This window comes from Mus musculus, chromosome 19, assembly GCF_000001635.26.
Source record: "Mus musculus strain C57BL/6J chromosome 19, GRCm38.p6 C57BL/6J".
NCBI classification, from domain to species: Eukaryota; Metazoa; Chordata; class Mammalia; order Rodentia; family Muridae; genus Mus; species Mus musculus.
In genome coordinates, this window is record NC_000085.6 from 20895310 (window position 1) to 20916606 (window position 21297).

General features: G+C 38.6%; 1 protein-coding gene across 2 annotated transcripts in view; it reads right to left on the reverse strand.

Annotated features, from left to right (window-relative positions):
• Nucleotides 1-21297, reverse strand: part of Tmc1 (transmembrane channel-like gene family 1) — a 253671-nt gene that overhangs the window by 111854 nt on the left and 120520 nt on the right. For both annotated transcript variants that reach the window (XM_006526640.4, NM_028953.2), the window contains exons 3-5: nt 18194-18241; nt 11551-11713; nt 5477-5605 (exon numbers count right to left, since the gene is read on the reverse strand). In XM_006526640.4, coding sequence (XP_006526703.1) covers nt 5477-5605; nt 11551-11713; nt 18194-18241 — 340 coding nt within the window. The remainder of the gene's footprint in view (nt 1-5476; nt 5606-11550; nt 11714-18193; nt 18242-21297) is intronic.

Consider the following 21297-nt stretch of genomic DNA (forward strand, 5'->3'; position numbering starts at 1 on the left):
TTAATGTTCTATGAGCCAACCCCATGAAATAAAGAAAGACCTCACTCTTATTTGTTGATTTATGAAAAGTTATATTTATTCCCTCCCTAAAATAAGCATTAGTCAGTACCCAGACAGGAGTCATTTTGTGATGGTTCTTTTAATGTCCACAGAAGCATTCATTCTCCCATGAGTGTTTCATAGGCAAACACTTATAATAAGCACAGCATGGGCCCTTGCTAGGGGTAGCTGGCAAGAACCACATTGTAGCCTTCTTCTTACTCTGGCCTTCCTTGCCCTGAACTGATTTGACTAAACCACTTGACTTCTGAGGACCAATTTGAAAACTACAGACAATCCACCCTCCTGGATTTGTAAATTGTTGAAGTTCAATATAGCCTAAGATCACAGTCTAGTCTCTTGGAATGTATGATTGTGTTCATTTTTGTCTTTTGTGTTGTTTTTTTTTTTCCAAGGCAGGGTTTCTCTGTATATCAGAGCCCTGGTTGTCCTGGAACTCATTTTGTAGATCAAGCTCGCCTCACACTCACAGAGATAGCCTGCCTCTGCCTCCCAAGTGCTACGATTAAAGACATGTGTCACCATGCCCAGGCAGTCCCTTGATTTTTTAAGGCTACATCTTAGCAACAAAATAATGTACTTGCAAGTTAGGTTTAGTCATAATGCTGTGTTATAGTCAAAGGTTTTGGTTTCCGGTGAGTAGTAAGGACACCAGTTATTTTCAGCCCAGGTGTGTTATTTTACCCTTATTAGTTACTACCAGGTGAGTGTGGCTGCCTTTGCAAGCAAGAAGATCTAGCCATCCAACCTCTGTGAATATCTGTGAGTAACTAAAATATGAAATATACTTATTACTCACAATAGAAAAAAGTTTTATAGATAAGGAATATAAATTACCCTTGACTTTCAGATCAATGAGAAATACCAACCCCTTGCCCTGCGCTCACTCCTCAGAGTGATGGACTTAACACTTTCTGCTTCTCAGAGCTCAGCAGTGTCTCTAGATCCTTCTCTCTTATTGGTGATTTTTAGAATAAAAAAGAAAACACTTCCATCTTGGGCCATCTACGCAAAGATTTATACATATTTGGTTAAAGACTATACATATTCTAAACATTCCCACAGCTTCCTACCTACATAGTAACTGCTTACCCAGTTTTCTTCCTCACCCACTTTTGCAGCGCTGGCAATTGAACCAAGAGCCTCCTACATGCATAGCCAGGGATGTCACTCTGCTACTGAGTGACATTCCTGGCTCCATCACTGCCTTTTGACTGGGAGTCCTGAAGATGCTTCTATTCCTAGTGGTAAATGTTTTTTAAAAGTTTATCTCTGAAAACATATATACAAGTAACAGTATATAAACTGAAAAGCTTTATTACACACACACACACACACACACACACAAACACACAACATTGAAAAATGAGGCCATGAATTGAAAGGTAGGCTATACTGAAGAGTTTGGAGGGGAGGGAAAATGATGTAACTATATTACAATCTCAAAAAACATTAAAGATTTGAGAATGATTATTGAAAGTTCAAATACCTTGTCCCTATCTGTAATCAGTTTTAGAAATATTATATATATTTTAGAGTCCAGAGCACAAAGGCAAGTCTTGGTATCCCACACAAACCTAACCCTGTGACGAAATACCTGTTCCAATCATGGTGAGCCTATGGTCTTGGTTGATCAGACTTAGCACCAACCGTCATTGAGGCTACTTCTATGAATAAAACAGTCCTGAAAACATTTTCCCAAATAGATTTTTCTGTGTCTTAATTAGAATTACCACTGCTGTGATGAAACACCACGGCCAAAAGCAACTTGGGGGAGAAAGTATTTATTTGGCTTACATGTCCACATCACTATTCATCATTGAAAAAAAGTCAGGACAGGAACACAGACCGGGCAGGAACCTGGAGACGGGAGCGGATGTAGAGACCACGGGAGAACACTTCTTACTGGCTTGCTTTCCACGGTTCAATCAGCTTGCTTTCTTATAAAACCCAGGACTCACACATCAATCATTAATTAAGAAAATGCCCTACAGCCTTGCCTGAAGTCCGATCTTATGTAGGCATTTTCTCAATTGAGGTTCCCTCCTCTCAGATGACTCTAGCTTGTGTCAAGTTGACAGTAACTAGCCAGAACACACTGAAAGAAATACAGGCAGGGGAAAGGCTGTCTGGCTCCCTTGCCCTAGCGAAGCAGAGTCAGAGGAACTTCCCGGCACACATTCTATGAGGCAGTGAGCACCGGCTGACAGTGTGGTTGGAATCTATATGGGAGAAGCTAAGCTCACACAGCTTCAAAGCCTGCAGAGGAAGATAAATGCAACATTAATACTAACATCTTCTGCCCACAGGAAAACTAGGGAGGCCACAACACTGGGCGCCACTGGTACATAGAGCCATGGACTCTGAGTCAAGTTGCCCAGCCTTGAAGAATCGTCTTGAGATAATGAGCAAGTGAACAACCACAGTTTATCTCTTCTATGCTGTGGCTGACTTTGACTAGGCTGCTCTGAATCACTGTCTTGGTACCCAGCTGATTCCCCAGCTGGTCTCTTAGGAGGCAGAGAATCTGAATGCCTGCAAGGGCCAACCAAGCAGAAAACAACAAACAAGCAAGCAAAAAAAGAGTAGTGCAGAATCTGGTTCAAACTGAGAGTAAATAACTTATACGGGACAGTTCTTGCCTAACTCCAGCTGTTTCAAGTAGGAATGTGGTGTCCCATTTGCCACTTGTCTATAAGAAGCTGAACATAACACATTTTTTTAAAAACATAAAATCTCCTGCATTTAAAAGGTATACATACATAAAAGAAAATGATTATTTTAAAAAGTGGCTAATTTTGTTAGTGTACATTTTGCTGTGATTAAAAGTTAATAATTTTGGGGCTAGAGAGATAGCTCAGCAGTTAAGAGCACTAACTCCTCTTCCAGAGGTCCTGAGTTCAATTCCCAGCAACCACATGGTGGCTCACAACCATCAGTATTGGGGTCCAATACCCTCTTCTGGTGTTTTTGAAGACAGCTACAGTGTACTCATATACATAAAAGAAATACTTTTTAAAAAAATATTAAGGAAAAAATGAAACCACAGTAGCCAAACAAAAACTACCTAATTCTGTATGCACTCTGAGCTCTCATTCTCAACTCATGTCTTGGTGCTGTGGCTAAGTTTGCCTGTCTTTTCATTCTGATTCCTATTTCTCTGTGTTCAGAAAGCCACTAATTTCTACAGTCCAGCCTAAGGCGGCATACTCTGAAATCCACAAGACTACAGCCAAAGCATATTAAAAGCATTCTGGAGACCTGGGAGTGGTCTGCCTCAGACTCTGCCAAACTGTCAAGATATCCTCTATTTCCTTCTGCTAACACTTTAAAATATGGTAATTAATCCATATACCCCCCCAGTGTGTCACCATCCTCTACATTCCTGGGGCCCCCTATAGCTGGGTTTCCTGCTACCCAGCCTTGTCAGGTCCCGGCTCTCCCCTGTGTTCTATCATACTGCAGGGCATGGGGCAAGGAGTCTGTTCTCAGTGGGGCTTCCTAGACTTGTGCTTTGGTTGACACTGTGCCAAGTGCTTTCCATGGCACATCATCTATAATTTCATGAGAGATAGTGGGGGAAGAACGACTACGCTTGTCCTCCAATTTTGTTCAGCCAATAAATTGAAGACAAGAAATTCAAACTCAAGTTTGAAACCCGTATCTATTCAACTGTCCTATTGTCCTACATGGGAAATGCAAGTAAAAGAGCTGTGTGTGTGTGAGTGTGTGTGTGTATGTGTGCATGTGTGCCTGCATGTATATATGCGTGTATATATGCATGTGTATGTGTGAGCATGTATATGAGTGTTTGTGTGTGTGTGTATGTGTGTGTGTGTGTGTGTGTGTGTGTGTGTGTGTGTGAGTAAAATTGTTCTTCTATAGCTCCAGGCTGCTCCTTGACATTCTTCCTCCATTTTATTCTTTGGAACTTCATGACATTATTACTTTCTAATATTTGAACATCTATATATATTTGCATGTGTGTATCCCAGGTTGGAAGATTTCATGAGCTATTTATATCTCAAAATATATTTTAGGAGCCAGAAAAGACTTCTAATTTGCCAAGTAAAAATACTTCAAAACCTATATCAGTGTATTACCATCGCATTAACTGAAAAGTATTTTGACAAGTGCATGGGCTATATGCACAGATATACACAGATATTGTATGTGCACACACACACACACACTCAGAGGTGGGGGGTAGAAAAGAGTGGTGCTTACCACTGGAAACAGTATTGTTTGGAGCACAGAAAACCTTAATTCATAAGGTAAAACCAGACACAAACTCTGTAAAGGACATCCAGATCCAAAAACAAAAGGTAAGTTCTTCTTCCTTTTTTTCTTCCTTCCTTCTTTCCTTCCTTCCTTCCTTCCTTCCTTCCTTCCTTCCTTCCTTCCTTCCTTCCTCCCTCCCTCCCTCCCTCCCTCCCTCCCTCCCTCCTTTCTTTCTTTCTTTCTTTCTTTCTTTCTTCCTTCCTTTCTTTTAAATGAAATAACTGGGCTCCTGGGGAGCTAAATTGTAAAATAATTTCCTGAAATAACACACCGGCTCTAGCAGAATCAGGTCTAGAGGAGCAGAATCCTGATTGCTCCTTCGATTCCTTTAATCGGGACCAGCTACAGCTAGGTGCTCCTACCATTTGACAGCATCATTCGGGATATGGCTGGAAGGAAGATAGTTTTAGAAACACACCACCATATATAAAACAGTCTAATGGAAAAATACAGCATCTGTAGCAAGACTGAGAGAGGAAGACATAGGCATCAATCCAGACATGTTCCTTTGCACACCACCTGTCACTCCCAAAGTCACAGCAAGGAAACAATGTTACCCTACACACCTGCACTCATACAAGCACTCATGCACACTAACCCCTGCTCCCAAAGAGATGCTTGCTTCTCTTTGCACCCAATAAGTTTCGAAAGCCGTGTGCTGGGTGTGTTTGCACCCACCTCAGCAGTCATGAAACTGAAGTTGGGTCTCTGACACGTGATCAAGGACCAGCTGGCAGTGTAACCCTTAATCGGAATCCTGTGCACTGCTCTGCCAGTATAACAGCCTCCCTGCGCTTTCGTGAGAACTACGATGGAAAAGTTCATTAGAGTCTATAAACTCCACAGAGAAAGAAACAAGAGTAAGTAGCCACGCAGCCCTGTAAAGTTCAAGCATACTGTTCTAAAGAGACATAGTAAGGAAGGGAAGGCCGGTTTGAGGAACAAATGATTCAAGGCAACCACAGTGGTTACAGGAATCCATGTGCCGATTTTGCTCAAAATTGTTTTCAGCTTGTAAGAATTAATCCCAAATCCCTCTAGCTTGTGCATACATGAGGCTATAACATCATCTATAATACAGAGGCAATCAGATTTCTTAGGTGTCTGTTTCTGTATGTGAAAGGGAGCAACCTACTTGAGAACTTCAATTTTCTTCTCCATTTTCCAAGGTTTACATTTGACAGTAGCGATCATTTGTCTATTCTCATCGAGCAGTGCTTTTAACCGTTCTAATTCCTCTTCATCAATTTCTTCTTCTTCTTCCCTTTAAAAGGAAATGAAACCAAAGGTTAAACTTCGTTTCTAAACCTAAAAGGACGCCTGTCAGATACGCAGCCCCCCCCCCCCCCTTGGCCAACTCAGCTGCCCAAAGCCAATGAGAAGTTCCCTAAGGTCTAGAATTCACATCTCAACACTTGCAATCGGGCTTGAGGATTATTATAACCTTCAACAATGCCATTTGCATTCTAATGCTCAAAATGGAACAGTTCTTTTATGTCTTCAGCCTCCGGCTGTCAGAACAAGGAAGCTGGGGAGAGGATAGTTAGAGATCCATCAAGATACACACGCGTTTCTCCTCTGTTCCCCTTGGCAGCTATCCTCCCCAATTCTATGTTTCCTTTAAGAACCTTATTTTTCAATAAGGATAATAACTTAAAGGTGAAGATGTCTTTGAAGTGTCCTTAGAATTTTTAAATTAGCCCTGTCTCAAGAGAAAAGGGGGGAAAATTGAAACAGAGTGAAGGAAATTCTGTTTCTCAAAGGAAGCCTAATCTGTTAATTACACCCAAAAACTTCATTTGATAAAATTCAACTTGAAATACTTGTGGTGGAAGCAAGTGCTTTGAAGCCCCCTTCAAAGGAATTTTTCTTCTCTCTAAGCAAATGCAGCCTTCTTTTTTTTTCTGTGATCTTACTGTTGAAAAACTAGAAGCTAAAGAAAACAAAATCTAAACAGAAGCCACATGGTGTAGTGGAGCAATGTAATACTATACTGTAGAAATCAAACTGTTGGCAATAGGTTGTTTTAATTATTAGGCTAGTGTCTCGATTTTAAATACACGCTTTCATACTTAATATTATGGTATGAGGCTGCGGCTCTGTTACCAGCCATGTGTTTGCTTTCTCAACGCTATGTTCAGACTATGAGATTTACTAAGTGCCCTCCATCTTTTCCTGTGGCTTCCTGCCTACTTCTTTTTGCCTCTCAGACTGACACTTCCTCCCTAGCATCACTTTACTCCAGGAGCTAAAAGCCCCTCCCAGAACTGGAAGTGATTCTATTCTGGCAATTCTAGCAGAATTCTCCCAATGCTAGTAGAATTTGCTTCCCCATCTCCCCCCTGTGGGACCAGCTTCCACTTTCAGCTCCCTGGGTTTCTCCTTCCTCTCGGCTTGACATGTTCACTCTAACCCTTCCCAGGATTCCAGCTCACAGTTGCTAGCTGCTTTTTACAGTTGGTGCCATCCTATTTCATATTCCTGCTTGCCTTCTCCAAAGATCTAGTTAAGTATTTTACTTACAACTGCTAACAACTCTCATACAGGATTCTCAGTATTCAACTCACTAGACCCATACTAAAAAAGAAATTGTAAATTGTTCATTTTTTTAAAAAATAAAAACACATTTTATAGTTCACTAAGCTTATTACTGGACACAATAGGAATATGGGGGAAAACTATTTTTAAATGATTAATTGTAATTCAGGGAGACAAATTTGCAGACTTGTGAATCTGGAGTTTCTAATCATGCCTTTATTACTCATAGAAAATAAAATTTAGATTACTCATGTAAAATAACACCTTCTAGTGGTAGTTTGTTTGGGGGCAATACAAATGGGTAACCTTGCTTGTCAACTTGATACTTGAGAAGAAGGAACCTCAGTTGAAGAACTGCCTCCATCAGACTGGCCTGTAGGCATGTCTAGTAGGCATTTTCTTGATCCTAGCTGATGTAGCATGGCCCAATCTACTATAGAGGACACTGATGCTGGCAGATGGACCAGGGTATAAGAAAGGTAACTTCACCAGCCATGGGGAACAAGTCAGTAAGCAGCTCTCCTCCATGGTTTGTTCTTGCTTGATTTCCTGCCCTGACTTCCCTCAGTGATAGATTGTGGTGAGAAATCTTAACTTCCTTTCCTGAACAAGCTGTTTTTTAGTCAGTGTTTTTATCACAACAGAAAGAAAACTAGGCCAAATATTTTGCTTAGAATAGGAAACTTGGTTCAAGAAAATTGTCTAGGGGCATGTACTAGGATGTAATGTGCATTATCATTCGGCTCTTTCTTTTTCATTATTTGGTGTTTATTACACAGAGTCCTATGATGCTATGTAAGAATGGCATAAAATACTATATCTCTAATCACAATGTTTTGTTACTTTTATAATTTGACAATTTGAAGCAATATAGAGGTTGGGTTAATTAGTCTTAGAAAAGATAGATATGTTTTTAAATGTTTTAAAATAATTAAACTTGTTTCCATGTAGCTATAGATAGGAACACAAATCAAAACATGCCTCTCTTGAAAAGAAAGAAAGCTAGTGCATGGAATGGATGAGTGGAATTATCAAGACTGGAGTCAGTTTGCAATAAAAGATCTTTAAAGCTGGGCAGTGGCGGCACACACCTTTAATTCCAGCACTTGGGAGGCAGAGGCAGGTGGATTTCTGAGTTCGAGGTCAGCCTGGTCTACAGAGTGAGTTCTAGGACAGCCAGGGCTATACAGAGAAACCCTGTCTCGAAAAACCAAAAAAAAAAAAAAAAAAAGAAGAAAAGAAAGAAACCAACAACAACAAATCTTTAAAATTAGTAACCTAATTATTTGATACTTCAAACCTTTACCTGAATAATTCATATGTACATTAACTAAGATAATGTACTTCATTGTTGAGTTCCACTATGAATCATGTGTAAGACAGTCTTTGGTGAGATAAAAGAATGAGCCAATCAATGCCTGAATGATCTCAAAGGTTATAAATTTGCATGCCAACTCTCAGGGAACATCTAAGAAAGACCTTTCTAATACTAAGCCCCTACTTCCTATGTAGCTTTAATACTCATTTTCCAGGAACGTCTACTGCTCTAGGTCTCCAAACACTTTGTTCCTATTTTCTCTCCAGCACATATATTCTATCTTATTCCACCATAATTTGTGTCTGTGTACCCTCTTCCTTACTACACTATGAATTTGGGGGTCTGCATAGATATTTATTGAAGAAACATTTATGTATTATTAAACTTTTCTCGATAGCATTGAGTTATCATCCTGAACCCAGTAATTGAATCAAAGAATCCTAGAGCACAGCAATGCTCCACAAGGTGACAATGACATGGGAAGGTGTACATTCTACCCTACATGACCTGAGGCTTCCATGTGTTTAAAAACTTTGCTGTTAAATGTTGATAGCTCCAAGAGGATCCTGATGTACTTCAGAGTGTACACAAGCAACTAAAATATCACTCTCATCAGTTACATGGAAACTGCTTATCTAGAAACCACTTAAAGCATTTTACACACACACACCAATATATATATATATATATATATATATGTGTGTGTGTGTGTGTATATATGTATATGTATATATATATACATATATATATACATATATATACCACATATGTTCTATCTTCTGAAATTCAGAAGTGCTCTGTGCAAGAAAGGCTTTCTATCTTAAGCTTACCAGCATTTGTGAGGCAAAGAAACATAACATACTGAATTTTTTTCACTACTATGAACATTTTGCTTACTCGTTTAAAAGTGGGTCAAGAAAAGCCTGTGATGTCACTAGAAATACTCTACAGTATTTAACAAGGCAATATGTCTTAACCATGACCAAAGATAGTATTACAACCTTATAGTTACTTGATAGAAAATCTGTGCAAGGTCAAGGGAAACTCCCCGAGGCTTTGCTAGAACATCAAAAGAAAAAAGATTCGGCATTAATGCACTTCAATCAATCTGTCCTTGATTGTCTAATAGTTTTTTTCAAAATGAATTTCAAGAACATATCCCATTTAAACAAAAGATTCTCAACTACATAGAAAACAGATGCTAAAATGTTAGTCAGAACTAACCATGGTAAATAAATGCTAACAGTATGCAACTAAAGTTGGCGATACAGAGGGTTTGGGAGTTGATGAGTGACAAAAAGGTGCTTTGAATCTTCTCGAAATGGGAGTGAGATAAACTGAGGTGAAATACTCTCATAGAAGAAGATCCAGTGCATGGCCACAGGTCTGTTTCCCAGAGACTGAGCATTTTAAGTGAATGTCTTAAGGCAGAAAAATTCCAGCCCAACTTATCTTCTCATAAAGATCTTCCCCTCAGACATAAATGAGGAGAAAAAGCAAATTCGATTATGGAATTTACGGCACACGTGGTTATATTGATGATGTTCACCTGAGGAAATACCTCCAAAGAGGAACAAGCTTTGCTAAGAGGACATATTCCTGTATAGGTGTGGCACTAACGATCATAATGTTACATGGGTCTTGAAATTGGATTTCATTTTGATTTAAAAAAAAAAAAAGTTCTCACTGAAAAGAAAATGCAAATAAACGTATCAGTTAAAATTTAAAGCAAATGATAGCATGGTAGTCAAGAGGAAAGGAAAAGTTTAGGGAGGAAAAAGAATTAACAGTGGAAGCCAAATTCAAAACTGAAGCTAAAACATTAAGAACCAATCCGGTTACTTGTATTCTAGACAGAAACACAGCCTTGCCTCTCTACCTGACAAATTTCCATATGGTTTCATTTAATAATGATTATTTCAGGGATAACATAACAGAGGTATCAAATACTAAAAGTTATCTTCAGAGGTGGACAAGGTAGAGGAATATTGCACCCTACCGCCCCGTGGTAGTCCACAAAGCCCTGCAACCTTCAAATGTATGGGACAGACTGGCTTGTCACTTGACTCCTTTCCAAGAGGGTCTAGGTTTTCCATGATTAGCTGTGTGCAGGCACACTTTCCCTCCCTGCCATCTGTAAATTGCTAGTAATCCAAGCAATAATCTTTTAAAAATAGCATTTAAACACATGACTCTCTACAGTGTCAGAAGTAAAAATTTTGGAGCTAAGAAAAAAATGCTGAATACTTTTAATATAAATATAAGCTGTGTGTGGTGGCTCACACCTTTAATCTTAGCACTTCTGAGGCCAGCCTCGTTTACTAGTGAGTTCCAGGCCAGCCAAGGCTTGCATATTAAGTCCCTATCTTCAAAATAAGAACAACAAACAAATTACGTGTGTCCCTATCTTCAAAATAAGAACAACAAACAAATTACGTGTGTGTGTGTGTGTGTGTGTGTGTGTGTGTGTATGTGTGTGTGTGTGTGTGTGTGTTTCCCCGATGCTCTATAACACAGGCCAGCATATTTTTTTCTATAAAATGCAGAGCAGTTAACATTTTAAGCTGTGGCTACTACATGCAACTCAGTCTTGTTCTTGTGTCCTTTATTAATAACCCTATAAAACTATAGAAAGTATTCATAGCTCTTACATTCAGTTCAGTCCTACTTTACCAAATACCTCTCCATAAGAGAAGGAGACCTGGGATCATTCTTCTGGAGTCTTCTATGTATCTTAGGTTTCACCGTATACAAATGATATTATAACTTTCAAATATTTAAAACAACCGTAACATTATAACAACCTGTAACAATTTGCGTCTTTTACAGGGGAATTTCTCATAATACATTCTTAGTGTGTATTCACTTTAAAAAAAAAACTATATGTTAGTATTTAAATATTTTTAAGTGTGGCCTGGAGGGGTGGCTCAGTGGTTAATAACACTGACTGTTCTTCCAGAGGTCCTGAGTTCAATTCCAAGCAACTACATGGTGGCTCACAACCATCTATAATGGGATCTGATGCCCTCTTCTGGTGTGCATCTGAAGAGAGCTATTTACTTACATAAAATAAATACATTAATTAAAAAAACAAAGCAACAACAAATATATATACATGTATATGTATATATGTATGTATACATATATGTGTATATATGTATATGTGTATATATATATATATTTGTGTGTGTGTATGTGTATAGTAAAATGGCATAACCAGATTAAGCCTGTCTTATTAAAAGTAGTTTTAATAACTGATTTTAGCCCAGTGAAGTCCCCCCATGCAGCAGCCTTCTGCCTCGTGCCTTTACATAACAATACTGTCTGTCAGTTATACCAGAGGAATAACTCACGCTCCTCTCCGCAGCCTCCTCCGCCTTTCTTTTTCTCTTGCCTTTCTTGTTTCTTCATCCTCCGGCTCCGGTTCTGGGTCATCCTCATTGATGACATCTCTGGTCCGTTTCCTCTTTGGTCTCAAGCTCTCTCTTCTGGGTAGCTTATCTTCTTCTTCTTCACCTGAACACAGCAGTTGACACATCAGAAATTGCTAGTTTTCTCTCACTAACAAACAACTTCTTGCTTTTTAGTAACTGTGTCACAAACTGGTGATGGCAACCTTCAGTTCCCCCCAGTATAAAAAGAAACACTATTTTACACATACACAAACAAACATATCTAACTTAATTTGCTTTGTGGTTCAAATATGTAAAAGTAGAGTCTCTGCATTACAATTAATCCTTACAGTTTCAGTCTTTATTCATTAAGATGAATCAATGATTTCAGCGTACACTAAAATCAGGTTCAAGTTTGGAGGTTACCATCTAACAGGTAATAGTAAAATTATAAAGCACTGTGTATTTATTTATTACTATTTTTCCTAGAACACAGACCAGGGCTCACAAGGAAATCTCTACAAACTAGAACGGTTTTAGAGAAATTGATAAAAATCCTTTATACTCTTCCCAGTTCAAATTATCCACCCTGGTTTTACTATTTCATTGTTCATTTTAGGAGTTTGCTTAATGTGGCCAGGCTGTCACAAGCTAGTAGGTTCAATCCACTATCCTGCTTCAGTCTTCCAAGTACTTGGGACTACAAATACCACACCTAACTAATTTTCATTATTTACTCCAAATGATTCTTTCTTATTTTTCTAAAACTGTATTTTTATATCCTTTTTAAAAATATAGTTTCTATATTTACTTGATTGATAAATTCCACAAACGTTTAAGAAGAGTTAGTGCAAGTCAGTGAAACATTTGGAGATTGAAAAGGAAGAAGATTTCTTAACTTATTACATGAGACCCACACCACTGTTATAGCCAAAATCATTTGCAAAATTTCACAACGAAACATTAGTTAAATATAGCAACAGAGTAAATGGACTATACACCATACCCATAGCCAAGTAGGATTGATCAGTGAGATCTAAGATGGTTCAAGATGCCAAAATCAAATAAGATGACATTGCTCCATTGCTACACTGACAAAATGAAGGACAAAGACTGCATGAATAGATGTAGTAAAGCACTTAACAAAACTGAACATGTAAAGGTTCATGTAAAAGCTTCTCACAAAATAAGATTAGCAAAAATCACCTCACCATAATAAAGGTCAGATATAAATACTACTAGTATGGTCAATAGTCAGGGGAAAAAAAATAAAATCTTTCCCTCTTAAATACAGAATAAGCCAAAAAAGCCAATTTTTTAAACAGTGTATTGAGAAGGCTGCACTAGAACCATCACACAGCAAAATGAAGAAAGAAGGGAAGGCTCTCAATCGAATAAACTGCCAGTTTACAGATGTGATAATCTTGCATGTGGAAAACCACAAGACTCTGCAAACATGTTAGAATAAATAAGTGAATTTAGTAAAGAACACAGAACTTACAAAATCTATATTGAGATAGAAAATTCAGTTGTACGTTTTATACTAAGAATGAATGATCTAAAAAAAAAACTTAATAAGGCAATTGTACTTAGAAGGGCCTGAAAAGGAACAAATTAGCTTTGAATAATTTACTGAGGAAGTCCAAAACTTTATATACACTAGAAAATTCTTTTAAAAAGATAAAAAATAAGTTAATGATGACCCAAGTAGAAGGACATATCACATCCATGTTTTGAAATATTTAGTATTATAAAAATGTCCATGGTAGTGTGCAATATTCAATGAAAACCCAAGAACAATCTCAATATCATTTTTTCAATAGGAAATAAATTCAAAATATTCATATGAAATAATAAAAAGACCGAAAATAGAAAATGTTCATTATTTAAAAGAACACAACTGAGAATCCTGCAAACTACAATGCCAACTTCCCAGGCAATAGTACAATAATAGTATGACTCCTATGAATGTAACCAACTACTTCCTGGTTGGATTTGAGATACATTCCACAGGAGGGATTTCATGCCTTATACTATATACCTAATCAAAACCCCGTGACTGGAAGGTCTTTGGTCCTTTAGGGATGTGGACCTACTACAGCTATTTTGCTTAACAGACATGTTGATAAACTGCTTAGTAAATATATCTGGCTGTACCCCTGGACTAATAGTGCTTTAACCTTGACCAAATAAGCTTTGTTTGATTGATTGATTGATTGATTGATTGATTGATTGATTTATACAATAAGGAGTATGCAATGCAGAGACTCTTTAAGTGGTTAAAGTTCTAAGAATAAGGGACTTTTGAGTACTCAGCCTTAAACAAATGGGACATCTATATTAAGCCCCTTTTAAGATCATGGAACACTGCAAATGAGAGGAACAAAAAGAATGTTAAGAGTCAGAGCATGGGAAGCAGTGCTGTCAAAAGCTTATTCCCAGACATGACATGACTATTGTTTCTATAAACTCACAGCATCAGTGGCTATCTGCACATCACACGTGCATGACATAGGGGGCTCCTAAGTCCCAATCTGTCACTAAGGAACTATAGACAGTTACTTGTTAAAAGGAGGATACTCGTTTATCTCAGTAACCTAGCAACTAGTAATTTGCCCTGACCAAATAAATAACTGCTAACCTACTCACATGCAGAGGACTCTAGTTATATGTAGCAGCTCACAATCAAAAATGGCATCAAAATAGGAGGTCGATGTTGATTGGAAGAAGAAGGACTTCATTAAAAGAAGGAAGAGAATAACCAAAGATAATGGGGAGAATGTGATCAAAACACATTAAATATCTGTGAAATTAGAAAAGAATAAATAAAAATCTAAAAAGAATAAAAAATCTGTACCACACTACCTAATGTCAAAATATAAATATTAAGTAATAAAACCAAAATGTTGACACACACACACATACAAAAATCAATGTACCCCAATAGTAGGGAAAAGAGAACCCCAAAGTAAACACAAATATATAGTCAAGTGATGCTCAAAAACATCCCAAATTACATAAAATAAGGTCACCAACAATTAACACTAGAAAAACTAGGTCGTTCTATGAAAAAGAAACTTAAACCCTAGTTAACACTATAAATAAATTTCAACTAAAAATGTATTAGATGTGATTTAAGACACAAAATTTCAGAATTCCGAAAATATATCCTGGAAAGGCTTTATAATATCGATTTTAGTAATGCTTTCTTGGACGTAACATAAAAAGTCTAAGGCATCAAAGAAAAAACCATAAGTAGGGCATTTAGGAGCCAAGAGAGGAAGGTGCCCTTAAGGGCAAAGTCCTACATTCACACTCCTTCAAGATCTCCTTTTCCTATGGGTTGAGCTAAAAACATTTGGGAGAAAAGCACTTTAGTGTACTAAAACCTGTCTACCACCTGTAGGATGCCTGCTAAATGTGGCTGGAAATATTTTTGTCCAGCATTGTAGCATTTTTAATATATGCCCATAAGCGTTACCTGATCATGCCCAAGAATGTGTTGACTAATTTTCTTTCTTGATTTATAACCTTAGCCAGAGCATGCCCCAGAATGCACGTCATAAAACAAGGGTGCTCACGAGGTACCACCTCTAAAGAGCTGTCTTACATCAATAGCTTTAGGTTCAGTGCAGGCATTAGAGCCTCAGGTTTTCTTGACTCAAAGAAGGCATTGCTTTTGCAACAACTCCAGTGCTCTTGTGCAAGCTGCAGGCAGTAAACCTGTCTCTATTCCTCTACCTTTGGGCCATGTTTACCTGCTTTGCACTCGTTAAGAAAAGAACCATCGTGTTTAGCCATAGGACTTCATCAAAGGAAAGCTTTTATGTGGCTATGGAAACAGTTCACTAAAAGATAATCTACAGAATAGAATATATACTTGCAAACTGTGTATCTTTCAGAGGACTAATATCCAAAATTCACAAGGAATGCCTATGAATAAGTAATAAAATAAAAATAAAGGTCTATGCTTCAAAGTGATTAAAGGCCTTTAATAGAGATACTCAACATGTTTAATCATTAGAGAAATGAAACCGAAATCTGCTCTGAGTTATTGGTTCACTCATTAGGACAGTATTATTAAAAAATATAGGAATTGATGGCAAGCATGTAAAGAAATTAGAACCCACGTGCCCTGATCGGGGGAAGGTAAAATGATGCAGCCACCATGAAAAACATGGAATTCTTTAAATAGTAAATAGAAGTATCTGGTGCTTAAGCATTGTCAGCAGCAGGTGAAAGGTGATATTATTCCATAGTCACTGAAGTGCTATCCACCACAGCTGAGATATAGAAAGAGCAAAAAATGGCTGTCAACAGAAACAGAATATGTATTATGTTAATATAATGGAATCCTCGGACTCTAAAATGCTGGGAATACTGCTGTAGCTTATGTGTATGAACACTGAAGGTGCTACATCCAGTGACATAAACCACACACAGAAAGAAAATACTGCATGATTGCCCTTAGATGAAAAGCCTAAATTATTCAGGCTCAGAAGTAAATAATGAAATTGTGACTGCCAGGGGCTAGGAAGAGCCAGAAATGGCCTGTTTTTATAAACAGACATAAAATTACAGATGCTGAAAAATAAGTCCTAGGGATCTACTCTACAATGTAATGCTAGCGTAGTCTGCTGTTCATATTCTTGCATTTCATAGAGATGCTCATCCATAGCCTCAATCAACCATGGGCTAAAAAACTTAGAATAAAAAAAGCTGTCTTTACTGAATGTTTACATTTTTTCTTCACCATTATCCCCTAATACTATCTCAAGAGTGTTTACACCATCCTAGACATGATAAACCTAGAGATGATTTAAAATATAACCCAGCTGTCCACAGGTAAGAAATTACTACAACATTTTATAGAAAGCGCTTGAGCATCTACAGACTCGGAGTTTCTTTGGAACCCTGAAACCAGTCCTAATAGGTACACCAGTAGCATGTTGTACACTTTGTGAAAACATTAACAGGATAAACCTCTTATTATATGTTCTTATGACAATAAAAATAAGTAAATAAAGATAAATGTGAATGCAGTTTACCAGCTTAACCTAGTTAATATCTATTGACTAATCAATCTGCCTAACAAACATGTATGCAGGGAACACTTGAATATCTACCAGAGTAAGTCCCATTCTGAGCTATAAACAAACATCAGTGTGTATAAGAATTCTGCTGTTACACGGTGTGGTTTCAGTCTCAGCGGAACTAAGTTTTAAAACAGCTCCTTAGTATGTGAACTCTGTGAAGGTGGCAGATAGAAGGTCTTGGTGTCTCCCAGCTCCTTGAGCTGCTAATCCTGATGGGTCAGTTTGGAAGAACTGTGAGCGTCAGAACTCTTCTGCCAGGCTGGCGTACATAAACCTCTGTCTGTGATTTTATATATACCATAAAGCTGGATGGGGAATAGGGGAAGCTCTGAATAAACTTGCTTGAAATATTCATGAAAATCCATTCTACTAAATCTGCATGATTTTACCATGGGTAACATATATACTATTCCAATTACCTGCTTTAGTAATTTATCTCGTTTCTAAAGCTCTACACTGTAAGCAGAGAATGTTTCAGGTTGTCTATTAAATGACATTTTTTAAACAGACTTGATTCTCATTTAAGCAATGACATCAAGGCATAGTGAGGTTCCAGGCTGTTTTCATTTGGGCGAAGGGGCAGGGAGGGGTGGGAGGTCTTAGTGATGCACCATTGGTGGTCTGCTTACCGTATCTGAGTATTAAAATGTCAGCCTGGTGCCCCTTAAATGAACTCTTCTTTAGATGCTGTTTCATTTTTGGTTTAAAAAATTCAAAACATTTGCTCGCATAATAGTCTTTTTAATAAGAGTGGCCTGAGTGCCTAGAAAGAGCTGAGCTTAGCCAAAGTGAAAACAATAGAGCAATTCACATAGACTGTCTAGGGACTGGGTATCCAGGGCAGACGAACCCTTTTGTTTTAGTTGAGCCATCTGATCGACCCAAACATCCTGGTATATAATCACCTTGGACATGTGCAAACTAGAGAGAGAAAGAGAGAGGGAGATGGGGGAAAGGGGGAGAGAGAGAGAAAGAGAGGGAGAGGGAGAAAGAAGGAGAGAGAGAGAGAGGGAGAGAGAGAGAGAACAGTAGACTGGAATTCATTATATAGTCAACTCTAGCTTTTAACTCGGAGATTCAGCTGCCTCTGCTCACCAAGCCTAGCACAAAATAGATGAGTTTATAGTTCATTGCAAGCCAATTCATTTTGCCATCAACCAAGGCTTCCCCCAAAGAAAATAGAACAGAAATGGAAGAGAAAATGTTAAACATAATAGTGAACAACTTAAAAGGGGTATGTGTGTGTGTGTGTGTGTGTGTGTGTGTGTGTGTGTTTGTGTGGTGGGGGGGTGCGTGTGTATCTGTGCACATGTATATGTGCATATTCAGGCTGTGTATGTACCTGCTGAGTAGCGTAAAGATTCTCATCAGTGATCAATGAGACTAGAAAAAAATCATGCCCACACATTCTTGTGATTTTATGAAGTAGTTCAAGGAACAAGATGGCAGGGACATTCATTCCCTCCCATGCACAGGGACCTCCTCCCAAGCAGCCCACCCTTGCTTACTTGAGCTTTCCTCTGTATCCTCTTCTTTCTCCTCCACTTGGATTTGCACTGTTGAAGAAAGGAGACAGGGGCAGCAATTACTTGAATGCATGTGTAACTGTCAATAACATCCTATACCTCAATCATTCTCATCATAACATTTTTGTGCAGGTAAGAACACATTTTTTTTTCCTAGAGATGGAGCGATTGCTCAGAAGTTAAGGGTCCTTTTTGTTCTTACAGGGGGTCCAAGATTCTACTCCCAGCATCCACATGGCAGCTTACAACTGTCTGTAATTTCATCTCCAGGGGATCTGATATTCTCTCCTGGCCGTCAAACACACCAGACACACAAGAGGTACACATACATACATACACACAAAACCTTCATACACACAAAATAAAAAAATAAATATTTTTAAAACATTTTTTCTATTTCCATTTTGGAAACTACTGTTTTATCTGATTGTATGATAAATATAAAATATCCAAATATTACAAAATATTTGACTTTTTAAAAAAATAAAATTCAAGTATTTAACATAAATGATGGAGGAAGCTAGGACTGGTAACCCAGTACCCACCATGCCAAGTTCCCCAGACGACTGCCGTTTACTATTTGGTGTTTCCTCAGACTCTCACAGGTACAAACTGACACACAATTACAGAACTAAAAACACACCCAGAATATCAGCACTCAGGAAACTGGGGCAGGAAGACCATGTGTTCAAGGCCAGCCTGGGTTACATAGCAGACCCTATCTCAAAAACCCAAAACAAACCAAGGTATCAGAGTCTGCACAAGTAGGCCACTTGTGGATGTAATAGCTTCCTTTTTACTACACATAACTATAACCAAATTTATTATTTTAAAAGAGAATAAGTCATTCTAACCTATTTTGCCAAATATCAAAACAACAAAAAATCCTATATAGACATGATCAAAGTTGGATCTTTCCAATTTTAGTTACAAATATGTGCCTTATATCAGTGCAGCTAAATGTCCCTGCATGTGATCCATGCATCCATGACCTGTGACTTTAACATTCAAGACTTCTGTTTATTCCATACCCAAACTCATGTAGCATAAAAATGTTGCTCCATTTTTTGTAAGGGGATATATAATGGTTTTATAACAGTTTTAGAAGTGTAATTATACGTTGAAAGTGTGGGATTTGGCAAAACCATCCTAATATTAACCTCTAATGTTAAACCTGAATCCATAACTTTAGGCATCACTACTTGTCAGAGGTTGGGCTCTACAAATAGTCTTACAGAAATTAAGAGCCAGAGGCTAGAGAGTAGCTCAGTCAATCAAGCACTTGCTGCCGACCTGTAAGGATTGGAGTTTAGACCCTAGAACACTTTCAACGCCAGGCATGTGTGGCAGCCTTCTGCAATCCCAGAACTCCAGAGGCGGAGATTGAGAGTCATAGGCCAAGGGCAGATTGACTATCTGATTAGCTAGATTAATGGGTGATGTGTTTATAAAAGGATAAAGAGATATAAGATATGTTCTATTGGGGTGTGGTAAGGTATTGGGGGAAGGGGTGTCTAAGCAGGCCCATGCTGAGGCATCCCTTCCCCCTGAGGGACCAGCCACATGTTGGTATAGTATATTCAGGACGTGGGAAGGGGAGTAAAGAGGGTAGTAGAGGCAGAGAAAGGCAGAGAAAGGGAGAGAGTAGAGAAATAGAGGCCGGCCATGGCCATGAGCATGTGGAGAGAGGGGGGAAGGGAAAGGGGAAGAGAGGAGCCCAAGAGGACAAGAGAAAAACAAGAGGGAAGCAAGAGTAAGAGAGGGAGGAGGGAACAAGCAGCTCCTTTAATAGTGGGTCCCTACCTGGCTGTTGCCAGGTAACTGTGGGGCAGAGCATACCTGACTGTTGCCATGCAACTGTGGGGGCGGAGTTTAGACAGAATCCTTATAATGGGAATCTCTGAGCTCAGGCTTCAGTGAGAAACTCTGCCTCAATAAAGTGTGGAGCAATTGAGAAAGACATCCAATGTCAACTCCAGGCCTGCACATTCATGTGCCCATGTGGGCCCTCACATATGGGAACATGTATACACATCATGTATATATAAGCATACCACCTCTAAATATACAAGCAAAATTTAAAAACATCAGAAACCCAAAGTGTAGTAACTTGCTATAATTTAAGATGTGGTTGTATAAATCTAAAACGCCATGATGGCAAAAAAATGATAGTATGAGCAGAAGAAACATCTTCTGATTGTGATTTTGATTTTCTGTGTCAACATCAAATCTTTAATCACAGCATCCAGGAGGTACAGACAGGTCAGTCTCTATGATTCTGAATCCAGTGCCATCTACATAGCAAACTCCAGGCCAGCTCAGGCTACCTACTGAGACTCTGTCTGAAAAACAAAAAGTCCTTTTTCAGATGACAGGCATATCAAAGAAGCAACACACACCCAGAGATGTAAATTCCACCACAAAGCAGATTATTGTGAAAGCACTTTTTTGCTTTTAAACATTATCTCCATAAAAACGTTCAGACAGGCAAAAACGTTATTTATCAACATCAGCCTTGGGCTGTGGAAATAAATGTTCTTTTGTTCAGAGTGGAACACATGCCTTCTGTTGCTAGCTGGAACTCGGTCTGCACAGTGTAGAATTTTTATGTCACTACAGAAACTTTGTATTAATGAAGGCAGACACACGTGAGCAGACTACATTCTATAGTAGGCTAGGTTCCTTAGTTGCAGTTAACCACACCTCCAAGCTTCTTTAGTTAAATAATTTCCTAGCAAGACATTTTGATGCAGTGTGACTGTTCTTGGAGCAGGTGCTTACCAGCATGTAGACTACGGAACCACCTGAGGACAAACGTGGAGGGCTGCATCATTAGGAAGGCTGAGAACCAATGATATAACAGTTTATCATCAAAGCTGGTGAGCACGAGAACTGCAGCAGGGCAGGAACCTGGAGGCCTGAGCTGACTCAGAAACCATAGAAGGGTACTGCTTACTGGCTTGCTCTCCATGGCTTGCTAAGCCTGCTTTCTTATAGAATAGCAGTTCTCAATCGGTAGGTTGCAACTCCTTTGGGGGTGTTATATTGCATATTCCCCATATCAGACATTTACATTACAATGTATA